Below are 25,996 nucleotides of genomic sequence, written 5' to 3' on the forward strand. Positions count from 1 at the left end.
TCACCAACCATTCTGAGGGTCGTGCCCGACCCAAACCGTGATGCTTGATCCGTACCGATCACGGATCAAAGATAATCCGTTGCACCACTAGCGTGTACAGGTACGCGAAGGCGTGTTGTGACGCACATGACGTTACGCATCAGTGATTTCTGTTGCGCATGCGTACCTGCGTACCAGTTATATGCACCCATGTATATGTGTATGTATATGCAATATATGTATATATGTGTATATATGACACTAATTTTATCATTCTTACTTTCTCAGTGAAAGTTGACAAGGACAAGAATGAAAAGACAGACATCTTGCCCAGCAAGACAGAAAAGATGGATGCCTTTGACAAGAAGGAGATAGCCGAGAAGCAGAACAAGGACAACTGCCCTGACAAGAACCTGAAGCCTGAGAAGATTCTCAAAGATGAAGAAAAGATGGACAAGATGAACACTGAGAAAAACAACAAAGTCAGTGAGAAGGCAGAAAAGACGGACAAGCCGGAGAAGGCCAACAAAGAAGATAAGAAAGAAGAGGAAAAGAAGCTGACTGAAAAGAAGGATGAGAAAGGGGGGAAAGGGGTGGCCAAGTCTCCTACAGGCAATTCCAGCCAGACCTTACCAAGCCCTGACAGCAAGAGCAAGGTGGATCTTGCACAAACACACACACACGCACGCACACACACACACACACTGTATAACCCATGCAGTATTTCCTCACACGCTCAAGGTGTCAGATCTAGGAAGAGCAAGACACAAACACTTGGCTGTACACACAAACGCGCTCGATCTGAGGTTGGGCTTCTCCCAAAGTCAATGTACTTCCAATTCTCCTGATCGTTCATGTGTACAACCACCATGAAGATTTTAAATAAAAAAACTAAAGATATACATTCACACAATGATAATTCAACTAACATACCAGTACTTAATTAATGTAACCTTTTAGTAGTAATTATATGAAAGTATGTTTTACTGGTATAGTATATTATTATTGTATATCTCATATGTTATTTTTTTATATAATGATAATGGTAAAACTGCAACTGTTTTCAGGGCTTACAATCTAAAAAAAAATCCCATCAGTACGTTGAGTGTTCTATAAGTTTGTTGTTTTTTAACATATAGGCTACTGCTTCTGCTCTTTTTGGGCCCCTTTTTTTTTACATACTCCAACATTGAAGGTAGAGTTGTAGCTCGTGAAACGCCATTTCACCATATAGTTAATCTACCGTAGTTATTTTTGTCATACAATGAAATAAAATTGAATAAATTGACTGTTACTCACCAAAACAATACAGCAATAATACCATTTAGTACAGGGGTGCCCCAGTCTGGTCCTCGATCAGCTCATCAGCAAGCTTTTCAGAAGCCTGATAATGATCCTGATCATTTGAATCAGGTGTGAGGGAGACATCTAAAACAGGCTGGTTAGGGGCTCTCGAGTACCGGACTTAGGCGACCCCTGATTTAGTACTTACAACTACAGTACCTCTTCATTGTCAGTGCTTGTGCATGTACAATATTTAAGATCTGAGTCTAATTTTGTATGCTGCATATTTGGCACTTGCTTTTATAATTTACAAATTTATGTAATTTGTAAATGATGAATACTTTTTTATTTTTTAACTTGCTCTGATTGGGGTGGTTGAGTGGTTTGCAGTTTGTATCTTGTGCTGGTGGCTTTCTGTATGGAGTTTGTTTGTTCTTTGTGCTTGTAGGGGTTTTGTACCCTGGTTTCCTCCCACATTTCAAAAACATGCATGTTAGGCTGATTGAAGACTTTAAATTGCCCATAGGTGTGAATATGAGTGTGGATGCTTGTTTGTCTATATGATGTGCCCTGCACTTGGCTGGCAACTAGTCCAGGGTGTGTCCTGCCTCTCTTGCAAAGTCAGCTGGGATAGGCTCCAGCCCACCTGCAACGCTATTGAGGATAAGTGGTATAGAAAATGGATGGACTGTTGCAATTGGAATGTGCTAGCTGTGCAATGACATTGCTCACTCCATTTCTGCTTGTTCTTTTTCTATTTCTCTCCCCATTTTATTTGATCCAAACATTCATTTTTTTCTTCCCTGTATCTTTTTTTTCTCTATGATTTCTTACTATGTTCTTTTGGATCATTTTATTTTAATTGCACCTTTAGACTGAGGTGGTTTCGACCAAAACAAATGCATCCAAATCTCGCCCATCCACTCTCCCTACCAATGGCGAGGCCACCTCAGCCAAACGCCCCTCCCCAACCATGACCCCAGCTAATAAAAAAAGCCCTCTACCAAAGGCGGCAACGCCCACTGCTGCTAAGAGGCCTCCAATGGCAACTGGACCTGCAAAAGTAAGAAAGCCATTATTGTAAGAGTTTTATAATATATGTAGTGCATCTGGAAAGTACTCACAATGCTACACTTTTTCACAGTTTGCTTTGTTACACTCTTATTCAAAAACATCCCCGATGACACAATTCAAAACGTTTTTGGGGAATTCTTGCTAATTTTCAAAAAAATAGGTCACAAGTAAAGTATGTACTGTACTGTCCTTTGCTCAATACTTTTCATTATGCAACTTTGGCATTAATTATAGCCTCAAGTGTTGATTATGCCACAAGCTTGGAGCACCTTATTTGGGGAGTTTTTCCCATTCCTCTTTGCAGCACCTCACAAGCTCACAAGCTCCATCAGGTTTGACAGGGCGCACCGCTGCGCAGCCTTTTTCAGACATCCCTAGAGATCTTCAATTGTATTCAAGTCTGAACTCTGACTAGGCCACTCAAGGGCATTCACAGAGTTGTCCTGAAGCTACTCCTTTGAAAGTGGAGCTGTGTGCTTATTGTCATGCTAAATGATGAGCCATCACACAAGGAGCAGCTCTGGAACAGGTTTATACATAGTATATATTCACACACACACAAATAAATAAATACATAAATAAATAAACAAACAAACAAGCAAACAAATAAATAAAAAAATGTGTGTGTGTGTGTGTGTGTGTGTAGGGGTGTAAAAATAGTGCATTAATTGTGATCGATTAATTACAGTCACTTTTGTTTTTCTCGCATTAATCAAATTTTTAATCTCTAAATGTACTGTTTCTGTACGATGATGAGATTCGTTTTGAGGCGTGTGGCTTGTGCTTGAGTTGTTGGGGGTGTAAAAAACAATGGTCAATTTCACACCCTGAAGTGGACCCCGATTGGCTGTCGTCGTGTTTGGCATAACCTGATAGGCTCCTATTGGTGAGAGGGCAAGTTCAGGAGCAGTGAGAGGAAAATGGGGTAGCACGAGTATTGTTGGTCTGATGAATGGTAAATTAAAAAAGGCAAAATTAAAAATAAAGACAGAGTGATATGCCGTCTTTGAAAGAAGGACTTACCAAAGAAGCAGTTCAAGCCTACCACATAAATGCAAAGCAACCAGCCCCGAGTAAAGCCACAGCTAATGATAGCAACGAAGGTGGTAATGTAGCGAACAATTGCAAAACTCTTCGCCAAACTAAACTTGAGAACAGCACACGTATGAGCAAGTCTGCGACCGACAGGCTGAGGAATGTTCTTGCAAAGCGAATAGCGATGAACTGCAGCAGCGTCCAATGACCCATCGTACAAACCACTGTGCAGGACTGCAGTGATGACTAAAATCAGAAAGATGCATGACGGTGAAAAGAAAAGCAAACTTGACGTTTTGGTGGGGGATTTAGACAAATGTATTGCTATAACCACAGATCACTGGACCTCAACTCATAACCACAGTTATTTTGGGGTGACTGGACACTTTATTGATGGTGAGTGAAGCTTAAACTCATTTTGCACTGATGAAACCAGGGACTTGGCTGATAAATGCGCCAAACAGTTCCTCACGGTGGCAAATGACTGGGTAATTGAAACAATGACCGGGGGTAGAGGGTTTAGGGTTAGGGTTACACCATAAATACAGATACATACATATAGACAATGAGGGGCTTTTCTCAGCAATTTTTAAGTGAGATTAAAAAATAGATTAATTAAATCAATTAATTACAGGTCATGATTAATTAATCTCTTCATTTTTATTAAACCTTTTAAAAATTAAAACGAAAACATCCCCTCAGCATGATGCTGCCACCTCCATGCTTCACTGTAGGGGTGATATTGGCCGGATGTGAGCAGAGCTAGGTTCGTCTTCTAAAATGATATATGGAAAATAAAAGTTCAATCTTTGTCTCATCAGTCCAGACATTTTTGTATCTCCTCTGGCACAACCATAGAGGAAGTTGACTAAGTCTTAATACCTCACAAGCTAACTATTCCTTCATCTAAGAAGGTAGCCCTCTTGTAGCACTTTGATCATGCTGAAGAGTGTAATTATATTGATTTCTGATTAGACGGATGGCTTCTTTCCACAAAGGACCACTAGAACTCAGTCAGGGTCCTTCTCCCCTGATTAGATGGGCAGCCAGCTCTGGAAAGACTTGTGCTGGTTATGAACGTCTCCCTTTTCGGACCAACTAAGCTGTTGACATTTTTCAATACCCTTTCACATGTCTGTTACTCAAGACCATCCTGTCTACAGCCAATTCCTTTGACGTCATGTTTGGTTTGTTCTCTGACATGCACTGTCACCTTACCTGTATATCGACAGGTGTGTTCCTTTGCACATCATGTCCAAACCAAGTGAATTGATAAAAGGTGGACTCCAAAGAAGCTGTAGCCATATCTCAAGGATGATGAGTGAAAAAAGGATGCATCAAAATATCAATTTTGGGTTAGCTCTAGCGTGGAAAAAGTGAAACATTGTGATGCACTGTATGTCACTGCCTATTGCTGTTTTGTAAAACTGCTTGTAACATGATGAAATCAAAACACTCTACTCCAGTGTTTCTGTCGCTACAGCTACTTTTCTTTGCTTTACTGTATGTCAGCGAATATTGTTTGGAAACATTTATCTTGCTGCTTCACATCCTTATAATAACTCGGGTCAGCTAACTTTGTCTCCATGCTCTCCTTCTCTTAGAAAAGACAGACAGATGGACACACACACACGCACACACACGCACACATGGATTTACATCTATTTTGGTTTCTCAGACTCCAGAAAGTGGAGCAGCTGAGAAACGCCCAGCTGTGCAAAAGGCTACTCCAACTCCTCGTTCAGTTGCCAATAAGAACAATTCCTCTGCTTCTACTGGGACCACAACTGCTGGTAAATCAAAGTACACACACAAAAACACACATTTTCATAAGGGAAAAACATATTTTGTTATGTAGATGCTTCAGTCTCGATGTTGGGACTTTCTGGGATCCATCCCCCATCCATCCATTCTGGGATGTTAGTTGACCTCTAATTTATTTGGAATTAGAAAGACTTTTTTTCCTGTATAATAATTATGAAAATAGACATGATTTGTTCCAAACTGTCGCGTTATAGAACTTTTGCTCACTGTACACATAAGATACTTTTTTTAATTTAAAGTGGAAATCAACCCAAACATCTTTTTTTCAAGAATATGTTCCCAGCAGGCCCACTAGTTGAAACACGGTATTCTGATTAATTTTGCGTTTGTGGAATATAAATTAAGCAGCAAAATGCACTCGTTTTTAGCCATCTCTGGGGGCGGCCATTTTGTCCTCTGTTGACTGAAAATGGCATAACAACTGCTCACAACAACCAATCACGCCTGACATGTTTTCTGAATCTTAGCCGTGATTGGTTGTTGTGCGCAGTTGTGATTCAGTCAACAGAAGACAAAATGGCTGCCCCCAGAGATGGGTAAAAACGAGTGGATTAACACTTATTCCACAAACACAATATTCATCAGAATTACCTGTTTCAACTAGTGGGCTTGCATAAAACATATTCTTGAAAAAAATATGTTTGGGTTGACTTCCACTTTAAGTAACAATTTGATATTCATAATAGTCATACAAGAGTCAAAATGTCAACACAATTACGCATTCAGGCCTTGAATGAGGAATGACGAAGGTGTAATGCAAAGGTGAGTATCATTAAAGTCAATGCTCAAAAACAACAGACTCTGTCCACTCTGCATTCAACTCATCACCCTCAGAGAATATAATTCTTCCAACGCAAGCGTGGAGATGTGACCATCTATTGTTTTCTTCTGTCTGTTCCCATAACATTAGTACCTCGATTCTCTTCCCATGTGGTTGCCTTCATAACAGCAAAGCTTAATCACTGCATCATGTCTTGACTCACATTAGTTGAGCTATGATGCTTTTCTGTTCATCAATCCATACTGTCCTGAAACAAATGAGTATTTTATTGAAAGACACTCGAAATTGCAGTACTATAACTTGGCTTTTTACTACTAATGATTGATTAATGGGACAAAGCAAAACACATTCCAAGATGACTTAGCATTCAGGCTTGCTACATGTAGCTTTTCAATATGTATGTCAACATAAGTTCGATATGGTCTAACTCTTGTTTTGGAACAAATTTTATCGTGTTATGTGTCACGGTACCATGGTGACCAAGTGGTTAGCACATCTGCCTCACAGTTGTGAGGTTAGTGGTTTGAATATGATATCTTCCTGTGTGAAGAGTGAGTGTGTATGGTTGATTGTGTTTGTGCACTGCTGTACCTCGCCTCTCACCCAAAGTCAGCTGGGATGGGTTCCAGCTCACCCACGACACTAATGAGGATAAGCGGTATAGCACACAATATTCCCCATGGTTCTTATTTGTCAAAGTGGCACTGTGACATTTGTTTGCTGCTTCCTTTTTCCAGCAAACAAGAATGACAAGGCTGAGAACAAGTCAGGAGAAGCCAAGAAAAACAAACCTACAGGTGAGACACTTAATTCATAATTAATTAATTAATGCAAAAAATGTCATTATAACAATAGGCGAGTGTTTTCTTTACATTTTTTGAAATACTTATTATAGATGTGAATAATCAGTTTGTGGTTTCAAACGTTACACCATTTTACTTTGACACAAAATTGACACACAATAACCTTGTGTTCCATAAGCCTAAAAAAATTGCAAAATTTTGTACATTTTTGAAGGAATGGCTGTTAAATTGACACAACGAATGTCACCATAAATCATCCAGAGGTCGGCATTCCATCAGGTGCATGAGTCCGTTACTGATGGACGCCCGTTTTGCTGACAGTTGATAAGTGACGGTACACTTTTTGAAAATGACGGAATAAGCACTGAGGGAAATGGGTTTTTCTCCGTCCGTGTGATCGGCACTAACGGCATCCGTCAATGGCGGACCTCTCAGTCCTTCACTGACGGACACCCGTTGTGTTGACGTTTTTGTGGGAGTTGGGGTGGGCGTCGGGGGACATATTGATGAATCGACGGACTTCACATGGACAAACTTGCTGACCATTACAATTGGGTTCGTCACGAATGACTGACAAATGACGGACGGGCACCCAGGCTGATGACCAATGATGAAATGCCCTCCTCTAAAATGAGCAATACATCATTTTTGGGGTTTAAGGTTGTTTTGTCTCTGTAGCTCGTCCACGTCCGGCCTCCACCACCTCTCCAACGACTCCAGCTAACACGGCCAACGGTGAAGCCGCTCCCACCCGTCGCCGGGTCATCACCAAGCCTCCTGTCCCCAAGCAAACCGCTCTGGAAAAGAAGCCACCGGTGCCCCGTGCTCCTCGAACCCTCAGGCCCGTCAATGCACCCACACCAGACCTGAAGAACGTCCGTTCCAAGATCGGGTCCACTGACAACATTAAGTATCAGCCTGGTGGAGGAAAGGTAGGACAACCAAAGGAACAAAATGTTGTGTTTGCAAATGATGGCACAATGATTTTGTCACAAATTGCTAATCAAAGGGCTCCCTCCACACTAGGTGCAAAGTTGATGAAATCTTGTTGTAAGGGATATCTCTTTGCTAATGTGTACTGTAAATTTGTAACATACTAAAACTTTGGAAATTTGGCATCTTCAAAAATAATCTCGAAGGCTAATTTCATATTTATATGAGTCACAACTCAGTGATTTGTCACAACTAAACCCACGATGCGGTAAAAGTACAATGACATCCAATGCTTGCTTAATTAACACACCTTGTGTACGCCTATATTTAGTTACAACATAAAAAATCTGAAGTCCATGAACAATATTTACATATGCCTTCCTGTTTGTTATACCAACTTCATTGTAATGATGGTTCTCTGTCGAGTCCTCATTTTTGAGCCTTGTATCAGCTCCCATTTGTACTGTTTCAACCACCATCCTGCAAGTTGCACCTTATGCCGGTATCACACCTTCAGTGACACTTCCACATTGTGTCTGTACAGGCATGCTATATTTAGAGTGACAAAGGTTCACCCTTTTTCATTGTTACCTTGCCTCATGCACAGACCCCCCCCCCCCCCCATCCCCACCACCTATTTTTCCTATCACAAATATTAATCCATCTTATTGTTCTTCCATGGATTCGCTCAGAATTGGGTACTGCAGATGTTTACTATTAATCTATAAATGTTGTTCCGTATTATAACTCCTGAGACCTCATCTTTTGTCACTTTAAATTTCTTATCCATAGTTTGGGCTCAGCTCTGCCTATTTAGTATACAAATGGTCATCTTTTAACAGTAAGCAGTTATGAAAAAAAGTCCCTATATCGGGCCACTTGACTTATATTTCTGTCAGCATTTTTTTAAAGTTAGAAGAATATAACAAAACAAAACCATTCAACTTTAAAACGAGTATTAGCATATATAAAACAAAGTTAGTTACTTCAATGGGTGCAGACTTGCGAAATTGGGTTGTGGCTATTTCTGGGGCTAACGAGGCCAAGTTCGCCATTCGGTGTCTTGTGAGGGAAGACTGAGAAGCGGGAGTGATGCTGCTGACCCTTTGATAGAGCAAGGCAAAGTACCTGTAAAGGTGGAATTTTGTGATACCCTAGTGCATTCTGCATATTCTTCTTTGTGCAAATCACTAGTGTTTTTCCTCCTATTCAAATGTCACCCTTTCATCATCAAATCAGATTATGAATCTATGTTTCTGCCTTGTATGTTAATACAGAGATGGGAAATTCCGGTCCAGAAAGTAAAAAAACTTGCCACTGCTCAACCGGCAGGTAAACCAGCTCAGCTGAGTAGAAGCACCTGTGGCTAAAGCGGGCGGGTTTTTATTTTCTGGACCTGGATTTCTCATCTCCGTGTTAGTAGAAGTTAATGTGGTTGAAAATGTATTTTTTTATACTGATGGATTGTCTAATCAGTCAAGTGAAATAATTTAGTACACTGATGTGACAACACTTTGTATTCACTTAAGTTTTTCAATCTAAAGTAGAGCTCAAAACTATTGATCTCTGCACTTCACTGTTCTCTTTCTGTTTTTCCCACCCTGTTGACGTCACAGTAAATGAAGGTGATAAAGAACACATCCAAACTTTTTGACAGGAGGGTTTATAGAAGTTTATAGTGGGCTCTTTTTCGTGAACGTGTAAATCCATATCGCGCCGGAAGTGAATTAGACCGCTGTTGGTAATTTTGTAGACGAGCCCAGGCCTTTGCCTTGGACAGTGGGCGCGCTGCGCTACTGTGGATTTCACTCACCGCCAATTCAAGCGCACAACGATCGTTGTGCGAGCGGGGCTGCTCTGGCCATGATGTGCCAACTAACAATGTCAACGGGTACACTTATTAAATATACGTAATAACATGGTAATAACCGTCAGGGACTTAAATGTGTCCGTCGAACTTCGTATCTGTGATCCTGTGCCCCGATCAAATTGACCAAAATTGCATTAGACCAACGGTCCTCCCTGTGCCAAGACTTAGCCGCAGTCTGATCAGGCAGAAGTTTAGATCGACTTACTGCCACCATATTGTCACTCCACCAGGCGTATGTCCAAGGACACATCCTCTGCTGCAGCAGAATGCCCAGCCTGGTGCAGACAAATTGGCAAACACGCCTTGTGCTTCCAAGAAAATTATGATCCACTGGCATTTGCCACATATGCACTGTTGTAACGAAAATGGATGTCAGATCGTGTGAACACAGGGGCTTGACCTCCGAGCCTCCTCCGCCAGACCTGGAATACACATATTTGGCCCTTTTGAAGTGCTAGCACCCAGCCTTTGGAGCGACCCGCCGGAGCCAAAGGAATGCCAGCGCATGGTCTTTCCAATTCAATCCCCCCCCCCCCCCCCCAACGACCTGTTGTTCAGTGATTAGAAAAAAAACACAAAAACAGGTATTTTAACTTTAACTTTAACCCAGACGTGGGGGCGGAGAGGGGGCACAGCCTACTTCATTTAAAAAGCGCACATCCCTTATAAAAGGCCATGCAGAAATTATTTCTCTCTCTCTCTCCTGGGAAAAAAGACTTTACCTCTCCTGAAAGAAAACACTCACACTGCTGAAAAGAATCTCTTTTTTTTTGGAAACTCTTCTCAAGACTCTGGCAAAACACAAAACACTCACTCGCTTGAGAAACTCTTGTGAACTTTCTACACCTTTTTTTTAGGGTGGATTTACTAACTCTTCTCTGTCACCAGCCACCCTCTGATCCGTCCCAGGTCAGAACAATTGCTCCTTTTTTTTTTAGTTACTTTTGAGTCGCCCGTCAACCAACCACGGCACACGTGGGGACCTTCAACATTTTGTTTGGTCCGATCCGAGGGTTCTAGCCTCCACCGAGCCAGCACAGCACGGCCGCATCCTCAAAAAAGTGCGCCCCTTCCCTCAAAACGTGAATCACGGCGTGCGTCCGGCAAAAAGCTGACGCGCCCGCACGACCAGTGTCTGGGCGCCTAAAACAGGTAGCCCCACCTGGTCCGAACCACGCCGCGTGCTGAGCCGCAGAACTCCGTGGCCGTTGCGATCAATTTTCCTTGGTTGCACTTTTTTCATTTCTGGACTCGACCTTTCTTCTCCTTCTGGCTCCCCTGTGACGTCACTCTCCATGGCAACGCTTCCTCCCCTTTCCTCGTTGGGCGACGACAACCCACACTCGTAAGTGCAGCTTGCAATCTCCTGCGGGCCATACGATTGGTGCATAATTAACTTGGGAATCAAGTAGAGCTTGGTATAAGTCAGCTGATTTTAGCCTGGTACGCTTGCTCACTGCTCATTACACGCGCACGCACGCACACTCGCACACGTGCACCACACGCACGCACGCACACTCACATCATCCGGTCCCCATGCCCTTTTCCTCACAAACCTTTGATATTCATTTTCTTCATTTATTTAGACTTACCTAAGCAAAGGATTTCTTTATTGTGTTTCTGTTTCTGAACATTGTAGTGTGTTTCGTTTAGATTTCACTAGCTGTAGAAAATAAATCATTGTCATTTACAGAAATCTAGTGTGAATTGTGTGTGTTTCAGTCAAAGTTTCAATGACTGATCTAGTAAATGGGACTTACAGATTTTTAATGTAGCGCCTTCATATATTAAGACTGAACTACGAGGACTTTTTCGTTTTTTGTCCAAAGAATCAACCCAAAACGGATGTAGTGCCCCCTAGCTGCGATCGAGAGTTAGTGCAGGCATTAACCCAATCGCCGCCCATTTATTAAATGAATATTTAATACTAAACATACGCTACACTGTCTACAAAAAAGAGTGTGTCTTGTCTTCTTGTAGTGTTTTCTTCTTGCTCTTTGTCATTGCGTTCTAATAAATTCAATCCCTTCTCCTTCACGCCTCTCTTCTTTTGACTAACCTTAGTGAAAGTATATGACAGACACGCTCCAGCACATCACTTCCTTCATCATAATTAGTTGCACCGGCTCAGTGAGTCTTAAATGATGCTGATATTTGTTTGTCTATTATGTATCCCCATTCATTGTGTCACTCTCAACATAGGCCCACTGGTTTAGTTACCTTTTTCATCTTCACTAACAAGCAGTCTGATTCAATTTGTGTTTTGATGTGTGATATTTGGCTTGGACATCTTGGTTTTTCATGTTACTTATTAAATATGATTTTACAGTTAGAAATGTTTGACCAAAACAGCAATCAAAATCTGATTGAATTGTGGACTTCTCGTATATATAAATACACATACACACATACATACATACTGTACATATGTATATATATATATATATATATATATACATATGTACAGTATGTATGTATGTGTGTATGTGTATTTATATATATACAACATTTACGGTTCAGAAATGACATTTTAAGGTAAGGTTTGTCGTTTCGATGGGTTAAAAACTTTTGGATAGTTGCCTCGCAAGAAAATGTAAATTGGCCAAGTGCAGTACATGTCCTTGTTACTTCAAAGCCAGTAGAGAGGACAAAAGTGTGGCGTTTATATCATGTATTAAATTGACATTTGTCATCTGTTCTAGGAGTTACCGAGATCACACCCGAGCAGATTTCGCTGCAAATAAAAAGACGTTAGACAAAGATTTTAAAAAATAAAATAAAATAGAAAAACTGACATTTTTAAGAAAAGGAGTGTTGGTAATAAAGCTGGTGGCCTTGTGAAGGTTGGCATGTCATTGTCAAAATCTTCAATTAGATGTCTTCATGAAAGTATATCGAATTCATGGTTCATATAACTGGTCACATAATAGAACAGGAAAGCTTAGGTGTAAATAAGAAAGCCTCGCACATTCTGGAATCTTTTTCTTTAGACAGAAACCAAGGTCAAATTGTATCAGAATGATTGGAAGAGAAAACTTGTCAATTTTGGAGTCATTATACATGTACCAGTGTAGAGGTTGAATCAAGGCAGCTGGACACTAGAGGGTGACACTAGAGTGGATTTTCACTCTGGGCTCGGACCATAGTAAAAGAAAAAAAAGAATCCTGTCCCGTCCTGCTCCCGGGTAAAACGACTCCCACTCCCGTCCTGCTCCCATTCAGAATGACCCCCACTCTCGTACTGCTCCCATTTTGGAGGTCAGCTACAGCTAGCAGTTGTGATGTCATTTTCAGTCGACAGAAGTAGCAAAATGGCCACCCTAAGATGGCTAAAAAATTGTGGATTTTGCTGCTTCACTCACATTCCACTAACTCAATATCAATCACAATGCTGTGTTTCAAAAATATGTTTGGGTTGATTTCCTCTTTAAGTACAACATCTTAGGTGTGGAGTTTCCCTTTTTAGGTTACTGGTGGTTATATCCCAAGGGGATGGTTACATCAGGGCTGTTATTGTTGTTGCCATGTGTGACTAATGCATGAGTGTTTTGCATAATGCATGGTCATTAACCTGCCTGATGGCAAATTGTTCCTGACCACTATTAGGTAATATGATGTGAGGCAATCTTTGGGAGAAAGATGACAAGACATTGTTGTAAAATGATTACAACAATGACGCAAACCTCCCACTCTGCTTACAGGGGCCCTTTCTAGTTTGACATAATGATGTCAAACTACAAATAAAAAAATATTTGGGAAATATCGATGCAGTGGGTGGGTACTGTCTTGTGCTCAGGCGTTTGCTCAGCGAGTGATGGACCTGTCATTAAATTCTGTGAGATTAGGTGTGGGGAGACCAATGATTCTGGCAGCTGTGTTTGTGATGCCTGTAAGTTTAGACCGGTTCGATAAAGAAAGCGTATTGAAGAAGCATGTGGAACAATACAAAAGAATGGGTTGAATGATGCGTTGATAAAGTAATAACAGGAGGTGGGGTGCAACATAGCTCCCGCGACATAGAGTCCTTTACATTTCCGGAAAACTGACAGACTTTGTTGGCATCTTTTTTGAATGCCCATAGAGTGCTGGTCAAAGTTAAAGCGATGGTGGGGCCGGGATGGCCATGTTTTCACTAACACGTTCATTTTATATATTTTTTGATCGTGAAAACAAAAAGAGTTGTCATTTTCTATTTTATCAATAAATTTGGGAGAAATTAGGAAATAAGTAACTCCATGAATAACTGATAATGAGGACAATGGCCGCGCCCCCTACCGTTCTATCCATGTTCGGTCGGAGTCACGGGAGGAACCGATTCCAAACCCTCAATTGGAAATCATTGCTTATAACGTCCAAAAATTGGCACCAAAAATTATGTGGACATCCCTACTAATGCCCACTTCAACATATCAAAAGGATTAACCTCTCCGTGGCTGATTTGTATGAGAATGAGGAAATGTGGAAGTCAGCAGAGCTACATAGTTTTAGGCTGGGACCAGCGCACACTGCTTCTTTGCTTTAAAAAAGAAAAAGAGACTGAAGTGCGAATGAGTAGACGTGCACATTTATTTGGATGAGGAATGGCCCCAGTTTTTCGATTTACAACGCGCTGTCCAATTTGTAAGGTAACAGCCGAAATGGCACGTTCCACTGCGGCCACACTCGGCTGTGCAGTCAGCCTCGCTAGAAATTTTTGTTCGCTGTTCGATGAGGGCTTTCGTCACTCTCACACCGGTTCACTCGGGCAGAACATGGCAGCTGCAAGCAAGCAAGCAGGGAAGCAGGGACATCGCATGCGACTGGAGGCGAAATGAAGACACAGGCTCATCTTCACCTCCACACGCTGGGCGGACAGTAAGGAGCTAATGTTGTTGTGCTAACGCCTTTTGTTTTAACAGCCTGAAGCTAGTTGTTGCTATTAGCCGTCCCATTATCCTACCTTTAGCCAGGAGGGAAGAAGGGGACGTCAAGCTCCAATCTGCCTGCTTCTGCTGGAAGCCGCCGTCTCTCTCCCTCCTGAGACACGAGTTGTCCGAAATATAACTAGTAGGGGTTCGTGTGCGCATTCATGCTCTTGTCCGCTTCAGCCTGTGAAAGTGGAGGAGCAATCGCCACGGTATTTTTGATTTTGTGGAGGTGATCATGATGAGATCACGTTTTATGTCAATAAATCCAAAATATTGTGCAGAACACGTTTATACTTTCACAGGTTGAGGTGGACAAGAGTAGTAATGTGCATTGTGGTGGCGATCGGTCGCCGTTTTAGACAACAGAACTGTCAAAGTGAGCAATATTACCACGCTTGCCTTCCTCCCGTGACGTAGACCGCTGAGACCGAAAACATAACATAAGCCTCGCCCCAAAAGGGGGCGGGCCAATATGTTGTAAAACTAATCACAAAGAAGACCTTAAATCACTACACAGTCTTTTTTTTTGGGGGGGGGGCACTTTAGTACTGATGTCATTTTTTACATGCAAACCTATTATATAAGTGCCAATGTTAAACTCATCCTAGTGTCCCTTTAAGTTTACTGTCCAGAGTTATTCCCAAATATTTAAATGTGTTAACTGTTTCAACTGTTTAAGTGTTTATGATGGTGGGGTGCTGAACTGTAATTCCTTTGTTTTATTGATATTGATTTGGAGATTTGTTGAACGTGCACCACTTAGTGAAATGGGTAACTGTGTTGTGATAGTCCAAAGTGGATTGGGTGTCGGAGAGAAGTGCAAGGGTGGCTGTGTCGTCTGAGTATGTTAGATATGATATGGTTGGTGTGATGCTGAGGCAGTCAGTAGTGTAGAGAATTTATCAGAAAGGGCTCAACAAACATCCCTGTGGCACCCCGGTGTTTATGGTGAATACAGGGGATCTGGTTGATCTTACCCTTGCTGTTTGCAGTGTGTCAATGAGGAAATTGTGGATGAAGTGGATCATATGGGAGGGGGTGTTGAAGTGGTGAAGTTTCTGGATCAGGAGGTGTTTCTGTAAGGTGTTAAAAGCGGAACTAAAGTCTACGAAGAGGATCCTGGCAAAGTTACCTGGGAAATCCAGGTGTTGAAGGAGGAGGTGCAGCAGGCAGGCCACAGCATCCTCTGTGCTCCTCTTTGCCTTGTAGGCAAATTGTAATTGTCTTCAGCAGCAGTTTCTCCAGGCACTTCGTTATTATGGATGTTAAGGCTATGGGGCTGTAGTGATTGAGTTCTGTGGGTCTGGGTTTTTTTTGGTACTGGGATTATGGTAAGGGTTTTCCATAGTGTAGGTATTGTGACAGTCTGGAAAGACTGGCAAAACTGCTGAACGGCAAACCAGTATTAAGTGCAAAAACTAATTTTGTGCTTCATGTAATTCCAAATCCACAAAAATGATTAGGCTTAATCATGTTGTGGTAGGCCATTATAAGACCTAGTGCAAGCGCAATGAAGCCATATCTCCCATCTAGTGGTGAATTATGATATTACAATTTAAAACTATACAGTGGAGACCTGCTTTTCCAGGGGCATAGGGACTGGGCCAGCCAGTGAATCGCAAAACTTCATGGAACTGACACCCATTGAAATGCAAATAGAGGAGGATAGGGCTCAGGCCAGCAAATAGCAAAAATCAACGTATAATTGACGCCCATTAAAATGCATTCAAAAAATTAATCTGTATAGCTATATGTAGTATATGAATATGTATAGACATATAAATGTATATATAATGTATATACAGTATATATACATATATATATATTAAGTTTATATATATATACTGCATATGTAGATATATACAGTATATAGTATATGTTAACTGTATATATATATATATATATATATAAATGTGTACTACATAGAAAATAAAGTTGGGAAAAGAAATTTGTGAAGAAACCTTTTCGAATTAAAGGTGAACTGTCTCCCACAACCAAGAATGTAGTTGCCTCATTTCAGCCTTTGAAAAAAACGGTGAAGGCAGTGTTATCGCAAGGGCATGAATGAATGTTCATGGAACAGGTTCACTTAATGATTATGTGACTGTTGAAAGAAATAAGCAGATACCTTCTAAAGTGTATAGTGGTGTACACTCTGCTTGCATTTCAGCCAAACGCTACAAAACTGCTAGGACCGTGTTTCATAATGAAGCTAATGATCCTATATATAATGACAATACAGCAACATTTTCTGTGATTTATTGACCAGGGGGTGGGTTTCTCCCCAGGTTTCTTCTATACAGAACAACAAGACAGCAGACCCATCCAATCCTTCCAAGGCCAGAGTGAGTCCTCGCCATCCGCATATTCACACAACAATATTAACTTCCTTCTCCTCTTTGCATTGACCACATACACCATTGTGACCTATGAAATGGCCAATGAAAGATACAGTAAGGTTAAGGAAGGCTTAAAATGTAAACAACAAGGATGGGCATTCGTCTGCTTTCCTTTGCAGACTAATGAAATAGTTTTCCACAGCGATATCTTTGTTCCAATAATACTCTTGAAAATTTGTAAAGAGTAGCAATCAAAGGATTTAATAATCTCTCTTTTATGTTCTGAACTCTTATGTCCATCATCTTAATAATGCAGAAGTTGTGCAATATAGCGGAGATCTGCAAGGATTACATGGTCATCAGTATTAGCACAAAGTGACATGTTCTTGCTCTTCAGGCCAAAAACAAGTAGATGCTAAATAGGGCTGCACGATATTGGAAAAAAATGACATTACGATTTTTGGGGGGTTTGCGATATTATATATATATATATATTGCGATATTAAAAATAGAAGGATGTTCACCAGATGACTTGAATAGCTTTGTTTGGGAATAATTTGGTTAACTCACCATGACATCATTGTATTCGTATAATATCGTTTAATCCAGACTAAGGATTGCTGTAAAAAAAAAGGGATCGCGGAGGCCATGTCTCTGTAACATAATAGATCATTTAACATTGTATTTCACACTTCAATGTAAACGGCAGCAAAATATTAAACGAGCGGATGCACTAGTCCCTTGAGTCATTTCAAAAAATAGAAGAAAATAAAAAACCTCTAAAGCAGAAGCAGAGTTATAAACATCTTTAAACTAAACTATAAAATATTCCAAAATTAAAAAGCAGGTGTATTAGCGCCTGAGTTGTTTACAAAAATATAACATTAAGATAAAAAAACCTTTGTGAAACTCAAGCAAAGTTGTAAACAAATTAGAACAAAAATATTAAAAATTAAAGCGCAGGTGTATTAGTCCCCTGAGTTGTTCAGAAAAATATAACAATAACTAAAACGGTCCGTAAAACATATTGCATCCGTGATTTTCGCTGCTGTTTGGACTTCTTATCATAAGGAGTTATGCTGGGAAAGGCATCTGTAATTGTTTTTTGAGTAGATGAAGTTTCACCTCGGATCCCACTTCTTAGTTTGAACTGGTCATACAGGGGCTTGTGATGGCGATTGCAGCAACAACGGTGAGACACTTTTGGCAAAGGATTTTTTTTTTTTTTGTTCTGAATCTTCCTTTTTATAGCAGAAATACTTTCATATTTCGGATGTTGACTTTATTTTGGGGACTAAATCCACTGACGCTTCTGCCGTCGTCTCCTCCTCCTCCATGTTGTTTGTGTGACAAGAGTGGAGGGGGAGGGGCCGGTGACTGATTGGCAGGAGGGAGGGGGTGAGCGAGATAGGCTGTGTAAGAGCACGGAGTAGCTTGCTGCTTTTATGAAGCAAAACAAAAGTTTGTGTGTTCTAAGAAAAAAAAAAGTTAAAACATTGCACGTCCTACGATGTGACTATTACACACGCGCACACCGCAATCGCGATGTTCAAACGACATATCGTGCAGGCCTAATGCTAAATCAACAGCTGCACACCTGCTTGCGGCCAACAAGCAATTAATGAAAAATCATTTCACAATAAATCCACAGAATCCACAACAATCAACCAATCGTTTTGCCCAAATACACACTAAGAGTAACAAAAATCTTAATGTGATGATATGACAACAACTGTAAACAAATACTGTTTAAATAGTCCTATGAGACATCATCAGTCACAAATACATGAAAGATATGAGGCAAACTGAGTTACTCAAACTTTTTACTACAATTCCTGTATCTTTTCGAAGAAAAATAATCACTTTGATTTCCTAGCCGAACATTCAAACTATTTGCAATTTGCATTTTTATCAGACTGAAAAGGAACATTTTCTTGGAAAGAGGGAGAGTAATTTCCCTATCAATGAGTTAGGACTACCCCTGGAATTAGCTTAAAGTTCATCTCCCTTGTGCTGTGGCTCCTGCATATATACAGTACGTATTTAGCATAACAATTCAGAGATTAATCAGTATCAGAATCCCACACATTTCAGTTTCATGTCTATTTCCATTACACTAAGAAAGTATTCGGTATATATAACCAAGCTACATTTTTTTCTTTAAACATCTCCATCTAGCCCTCTTTACCCATAATTCACTGTGTGCAGGTGACACATTATTTCTTAACTTTTACCATTGTCAGAACCCAAAATGTATTCTGCTTGTTGCTTGATTGGGAACTGGAATTTTACAGGTTAAAGGTGCCAGACATGTGGCCCTAAAGTTTTACTGACAGGTAATTTCAGTAAACTGAAAGTACATAGTGTATATAGAGCCCCATGAGAATCGCCTTTTACAGTCCTCACTGACGAATGCTGTTTGTAACTCTATTTTGGTACTAGATTTCATAACTAAAACAGCATTTAATGTGAGCACTATGAATAACATAATACAAACACTATAGATCACACTATTAATGATCTTACAAGCATTACTGTGAGGCATTTAGCCCTTTATCCAATCCTGTTTTCAAAAATTAGTTTTTCTTTTTTTGTTGTGTTTCCCAGTGTTGTTTATAGCCCTTACAACTAACGATGAATATCAAACGTTTAAGAGAGCCTGCCCAGAAATACATTATTAGCAGATGAAATGGACTTGGCGGAAGTTGGCACTGGGAATTTATGACTGAATTACTCAGTTCTACTTCAGCTCTCTCAAATATCACTTAGGGATGTTAGAGTATCCAAGAGATGCTCATTTAGTGGGAATTGAGCCAGCAGCAAAGCATAAGTAAATATGTGTGTGTGTGGGCGGGACAGCCCCATGCTGCTTAATCGCACTCAAAGCGCATGGAGTTAGAGTAATGGCATATTGTAAACAGACAACACTGTTGACTATCCACACTTGTGAGCTCAATTTCGGTTTGCAGATGATCACATTGATATTTGACTTAAGTGATAGCTAATACCTGTTATGCATGATGGTGGTAGCATCCTGCTCTTTGGTTGTTTTGCTATTTGGATCAGTGCTTACAGTATTCTAATCCCAGCGACACTGCATTAGCTATAAGGAACCGGCATTATTATTTAAGAGATAATTTTAGAGATTATACTTGAGAGAGAAAAGTGCGCTTGTGGGTGTGTGCACATGTGTTAGTGTGTGCATGCTTGTCAGTGAGTCATTCTTTGCTGTTGCCACGCCACTTGCGTCAGCATTCCATTTTCATCCTGGAGAATGACATGAAGACAGAGAATGGGAGTAGGCATCTCATTTCTGCCTGCTGTGGAACTGTAGCAAAAAGTATATCTATTGTGAATGGAGGAATTGCCGGAAGTCCCACCATGTATGAGGTTAGGTAAAAGAACAAAAGGATAAACAAGGATGGTTCTCTATAACATTGGGGCACAGTCTATAGAAGGGGTCAGCAACCCGCGGCGCAAGGGCTGCATGCGGCTATTTCATCCTTATGTTGCGGCTCCGCGTGGCTTGGGAAAATAAATTATATAAGTGTCCGGTTGAAGTGCATGTTACTTGTCTCAAAAACATGCATCATGTCTTCTTAGTAAGTCAAAGTTTTTAGCCACTTTCATATGTGGTCCTATATTGCAGTGTTTTTCAAACTGTGTGGTGTGCCGCGAGATATTGTCAGGTGTGCCGTGGGAAATTATCGAATTTGTGTGCCTGTACGGTCTACTGCCCAGCGGCGTAATCATGTCTTTACTACATTGTAGTACTCTTCCTTACCAGCAGGTAGCAGCAGCAGCAGCAGGTAGCTAATTGTCTTTGTTTAGAGACAAGCGAATTAGTAACCCATGTTTATCCAAGCAGGCCCATGTTTCACACTGAGTAAGTATCAATATAAAACATTATAAAATACTTTTTTCTTTGTGTTTATTTAATTCCTATTCAAAACGTTATAATATAACGTCATTCTTCAATGTTGAAAAATGCTTATATAAACAATATAACACTTATATTGTTAAAATAAGCTTTTTTTCACAATTTCAGCTGCTGGTGTGCCGCGGGATTTTTTTCAATGAAATAAATGTGCCTTGACTCCAAAAAGTTTGAAAAACACTGCTATATTGGATACCTAACAGATTTTTTTTTTGCAATACAACTGCAGTCTGAACCTCCAGGTTGCATACATCCGACGTTGACGTCGGGAGCCCAAAATGCGCTCAACGCGGGCGGAGGGATTAGTTCTGGCAACGACTTCACAGTTGTTTTGAGTAACAGTATTGACTTTATATTTGATTTTAATCACACTTAAAACATGAAGCATAAAGTGGACATTTATGGTGATAGTATAAATTCGGCCACGGCTTGATCGGCTCATATTTTACGCACGGTTATGACGTGTTGGCACAAAAAAAATTATTTTTCTTAAAAAGACGGCAGTTTACAGTCCTGCGTAAGGATGAAAATGACTTTCCAGCCCTGATTTGCAGACGCTGCATGTGCGCAAAGGTTCAGGAGCAGAAGTCCCATTAATGAGGTAAAATAAATATTCAGGCAATTATTTTGCAAATATTTATTAAAATATGTATTAAATAAATATACAGGCAGTTATTTTGCAAATAAAATAGTGCTCTTTTTTTCCATGCACTGTATTTTTAAATTCAGGCATTTTTGTTTGCTAGATGGATGATTTAAATTCAGCTTTTTAATTCATTTGAAAGAGACCTTCAAGTCTGTGCTTTGTGTTGGTAAGAGTTCAAAATGTGTTCATTTAATAAATAAAATCATATTTGCTGAAACATGGACAGACTGCGTGGGTATATATGTATATATATTTACACACACATCTTCATTTTACATGTCAAAAAGTGTTTGCGGCTCTCAATGTTTTCTTTTCCGTGGAAACCGGGTCGAAATGGCTCCTTGAGTTTAAAAGGTACAAGTATATAGAGGAAAACGACTGTAATCTCACTGTCTGAGGTGTTGTCTTTAAATTGACTATTCTTCCTTTCCGTGGCAGTGTTGTAATTCACGCAAGCAAAACCAATAACTTGTGATTCATCATACAACTGAACTGAAATGATATTCAATCAAGCAGACGCCCCACACGATTGTCCAGCTACTTGTAACTAGGGCCGGGTATCGATTCAGATTTCCAAAATCAATTCGATTGGATTTACGATTCACAATTCACTTTGATCGTTTGATTTTCGGTTCAGTTAAGGAATTATTTCCCGCAATACCATCTGTATCCATACGCTCTGCATTCTGCCGTGATAGCTTTGTCATAGACCAGAATCCTTTGCGAGCAGGTACTGCCTGTGGCAGCCAATAGCGATCCAGACTCACTTTTCAACGACGCTACGTCAAGGCTGTGCTTCCAGCGGGCCAAGAAGGAGCAAATACGGCTGCGCGCTTAGCTGCCATGACGTCTGGGAAAGAAATGTCCCGCAAGCTATTATAAGCTTGCCTTAATACAACCAGTGTAACCAAAACGCCGTGGATGTAAAAAAAAAATTATAAACCATATATATTTATCCTTCTGACCACCACAGGTAAACTTTATTAATACTGATCGGCTGAGTTATCCTGAAATCTCACGAGACTTGCTGATGTCTCGGTTACCTCACGCCTGATGTAGTGGAAATCAACGTTCTTTTGCCTTAATCAACCGCATCCTGGTCGTTTTTGCTCGCACCTGGTGTCATTAATCATCTGTGTAGTATGGCATGCATTGCCACAACTCACCCTGAATGTTTTGTGCAGTACAGTAGAGTGTTGCATGTGCTCCGTCTCACCTGTCCTTTGCTAGCTTTATCTTCTGCTGTCAATGGAAGCGCTTTGTTATTAAGTCAGTATCCTCATCTTTTTCATATTTGACATTCATTTTTCGAGCTGGGATTTCTTTCTTTTATTCTGTGTAAAACTGCCTGGTGGTTGTAAAAAGCACAGCCTCATGCATCAGCTCCATTTACTTGTTGTTCCAACACTGAGCTAATTTAAGAGGAAGCTTTTGATTTGGATGACAGAAACACTTCCATAACAGTGCAAGTTTCCTGTGAACTTAAAGCTGCCAGCTGATCTGCTCTTTTCTGCTGCTCTCATCTCTTTCGCTTTCTATTTCTGTCTGTATTCTCGCTTTCCTAACCCTTCTATCTGATACCTATTCTCTTCTTGCTTGCCTATGTGTCTCCCTGACTGTCTTTAGGTTCAGATAGTGCACAAAAAGCTGGACTTCAGCCATGTCACGTCTCGCTGTGGCTCCAAGGACAATATCAAACATGTCCCTGGAGGTGGCAATGTAAGTAAAGCTGCTGCTGGTGAGAGTAGTCTGGTTTGGCATGACATCATTTTTTTAAGCAAATTCCAAATTTGTGCTGGATTGAGAATCTCTTTTTATCCTGTAGCAGCCACGAAAAGCCTACATTGCTTTCTGGGGGGAAAAAAGAATAGCGGTTTGGGTTTGTCAAGCCACATGGCTGTGTGCATATTTTATCACGCATACATGACTGGGCTTTATTGACACAAAATGTATGCACCTACAAGACTGATCTTTACCGTAGTAGGCTTCACACTGCTCTTTTAAATCCCACCCACCACTCTTCAAGGTACGTTTTGTGTCTGTTGCTTTTCTGTGCCTGGTGATGAATGTGAAAGTTGAGCATTCATCATCTTTAGAGTTAATATGCGCCTTAACTCTACTGCATGTATCCAAAAGCATGATTTGTGCTGTCACAACTACTTTTCAACAAATCTTAGTATTGATGAAAAATAGTTTTGGGCTGAACTTGTATGAACTGAATTTTAAAAGAAGAATTCGTTCTTTATTCATTGAAATAATTGTATGCGTGTTTTGTATCTGTCCTGACAAAACAAACAAGGAGATAGTGGCAATAAACCTCTTTAGTACTTCTGCTGTTGAGCGGTTTTCCAAGACTTGCAGCCAGGGGCGGAGCCAGAACGTGGCTAATGGGTGGGCCTGGAAAAATCGGGGTGAGCCTGAACATTTCTCTCACTGAGCACAATCCTCCTGTCCCGACACATAATATATTCAAATAAAATGACAAAACTAATTAATATGAAGTTCAGATCTTCCTCAGACAACCACAATTATGCCATTCTTAATATTCAATTAAATAAAAACACAAATTCAAAAATAATTTAATAATAATTTAATAAAAGTATATGCGTTTTTCATGAATCTCACTGGGTGGGCAGTCTGACAAACTGCGTGGGACTGTGCACACCCAGGCCCACTCATGGCTCCGCCCCTGCTTACAGCCATAACTGAAGGCATGAAAAGAACCCCACTTAGAAAATGCATTTCGAATAGCAAATAAGAGAAAATAATCATAAGTATCAACAACTAAACATTGAGACACACCTCTTAATAATCCAGGGGTTAGTTTAGACTAGACACGTTCAGTTTAATTGTTTTTCTTACCACAACTTTCTTTAATTCTGAAGGAATGATTAGAAACGTTTTAATGAAAGAATTTGACAGTCCTGACGCCAGGAGAGTTGGGGAGACCAACTTCAGATTTGGTTTGATTTGTCATTCATTATTTAATTTGTCTTTTTTGCTCATATTGCGGTATTTACTTTTAATTGCGTTTCCCCAAAAGATGAAAAAAAATGAAGAATTGGAATTCACCCTCCATATAACATGCACATTATTTGTTCGAAGATAACTTTGTGCCAACTCCTTTATGTCACTGTGGTTAGTAGTCATACGGCACTCACTTTATGCACTCATGCAATGTACAGCAGTTTAATTAGATATCAAAGGACAAAAATTATATTCAACACTAATAATGATTAGCAATAATTAGCTTATCAAAGAATTGTTTGTGAATAAGAAGCTGACAGCGCTGAGGGTGATTGTTGGTTCCCACATACTCAAGAAGTGGTGTTTTTATCCTATCAATAAATGCGCCAGATGTGCAACATCGTGGATGGCGGATTGGTCAGAGTGAGTTTTTTTGCAGTAATGGAATTTTCATTTTTTGAAATCTCTGCTACTTAGGTGCAGATCCTGAACAAGAAGGTCGATGTGAGCAAAGTCACATCCAAATGTGGCTCCAAGGACAACATCAAGCACAAGCCAGGTTATCTCTCTTCCGTGCGTGTGTGCGTGCACGTGTGTGTTTGTGTGGGGGGGGGGGGAGCGTGTGGGTGTGTGTGTGTGTGTGTGTGTGTTCTCCAACCAATCAAACTGTGCTTTTCTCTTAAACTGGCCTCATATTAACATATTTACTGTAGGTGGTGGGGATGTCAAGATTGAGTCTCACAAGCTGAACATCAAGGCAAAGTCTAAGATTGGCTCACTGGACAACGTGGGGCAAGGCAATGGGCAGACAAATGGACACAAGGTATAATTTTAATATCATTTATTCACAAATCATGTTATTCGTGGCTCTGGTCCTCCTGTGTGGCGTTTGAATCAAACACACACTCCGAATCATTCTAGGTTAACTGAAAACTAAATTGTCATGAGGCGAGTACCCTCGCCAAAATTCAGAGGTTAGTTAGTCTCCGGCTTAGAGTATAGATTGGAAAATGGATGGACGCGTCTGCTGACTCATTGTGATTTTACAAGAAATCACCACTAGATGGGGTAGTGGCATGACTACTACTTTAACAAATAGAATGTGCGCTCCTGTCCTTGCTTACCATGCATGCCTGTCTATATTTGGCAACAGGAGGAGAGAGCCGAGGAAAAGACACCCTCGCCCCCAAACAGCACTCCAAGCGCAGGCCCAGCAGGCATTGCCAAGGCAACGACAGCACCGGGAGGCGTTGCAAAGGAAAACGGGGTTAAGGAGCCCACGCCTACTCCTTTTGGAGGAGACGGATTGAGGGACCCCTTTAGTATTGATAGGCGCATTGCTGAGAAAAGTAGGTGTAAACACATTATTTGCAGAAAAACGCATATTCATTATGTCATTACTTTGGACACCTCATCTGTCTTCTGCTGTTGCACGTGCTGGCTGCCTTAGTATGGTGGCCTTAAAGAGGGGAAGTCAACCCAAACATTTTCTTTACATTAATATGTTCTATGCAGCCTCACTAGTCCAAACACGGCATTCTAATTAATATTGTGTTTGTGGAATACGAATTAAGCAGCAATCCGCCTGTTTGTATCCATGGCAGGGGGCGGCCATTT

The 25,996-nt window shown here is 40.6% G+C and overlaps 1 protein-coding gene across 4 annotated transcripts in view; it reads left to right on the forward strand.

Annotated features, from left to right (window-relative positions):
• The window catches only part of map4l (microtubule associated protein 4 like), a 54,915-nt gene that overhangs the window by 21,657 nt on the left and 7,262 nt on the right, over positions 1-25,996 (forward strand). For 2 of the 4 annotated variants that reach the window (XM_086042559.1, XM_086042555.1), the window contains exons 2-11: positions 268-635; positions 2,138-2,326; positions 5,051-5,165; positions 6,715-6,774; positions 7,459-7,712; positions 16,779-16,835; positions 23,039-23,131; positions 24,857-24,938; positions 25,093-25,202; positions 25,533-25,728. In XM_086042559.1, coding sequence (XP_085898685.1) covers positions 268-635; positions 2,138-2,326; positions 5,051-5,165; positions 6,715-6,774; positions 7,459-7,712; positions 16,779-16,835; positions 23,039-23,131; positions 24,857-24,938; positions 25,093-25,202; positions 25,533-25,728 — 1,524 coding nt within the window. The remainder of the gene's footprint in view (positions 1-267; positions 636-2,137; positions 2,327-5,050; positions 5,166-6,714; positions 6,775-7,458; positions 7,713-16,778; positions 16,836-23,038; positions 23,132-24,856; positions 24,939-25,092; positions 25,203-25,532; positions 25,729-25,996) is intronic. The other 2 variants (XM_086042556.1, XM_086042558.1) reach the window with 2 other exon arrangements.

Source organism: Filicampus tigris, chromosome 10 (assembly GCF_054856515.1).
Source record: "Filicampus tigris isolate MCC_2025a chromosome 10, RoL_Ftig_1.0, whole genome shotgun sequence".
Taxonomy (NCBI): domain Eukaryota; kingdom Metazoa; phylum Chordata; class Actinopteri; order Syngnathiformes; family Syngnathidae; genus Filicampus; species Filicampus tigris.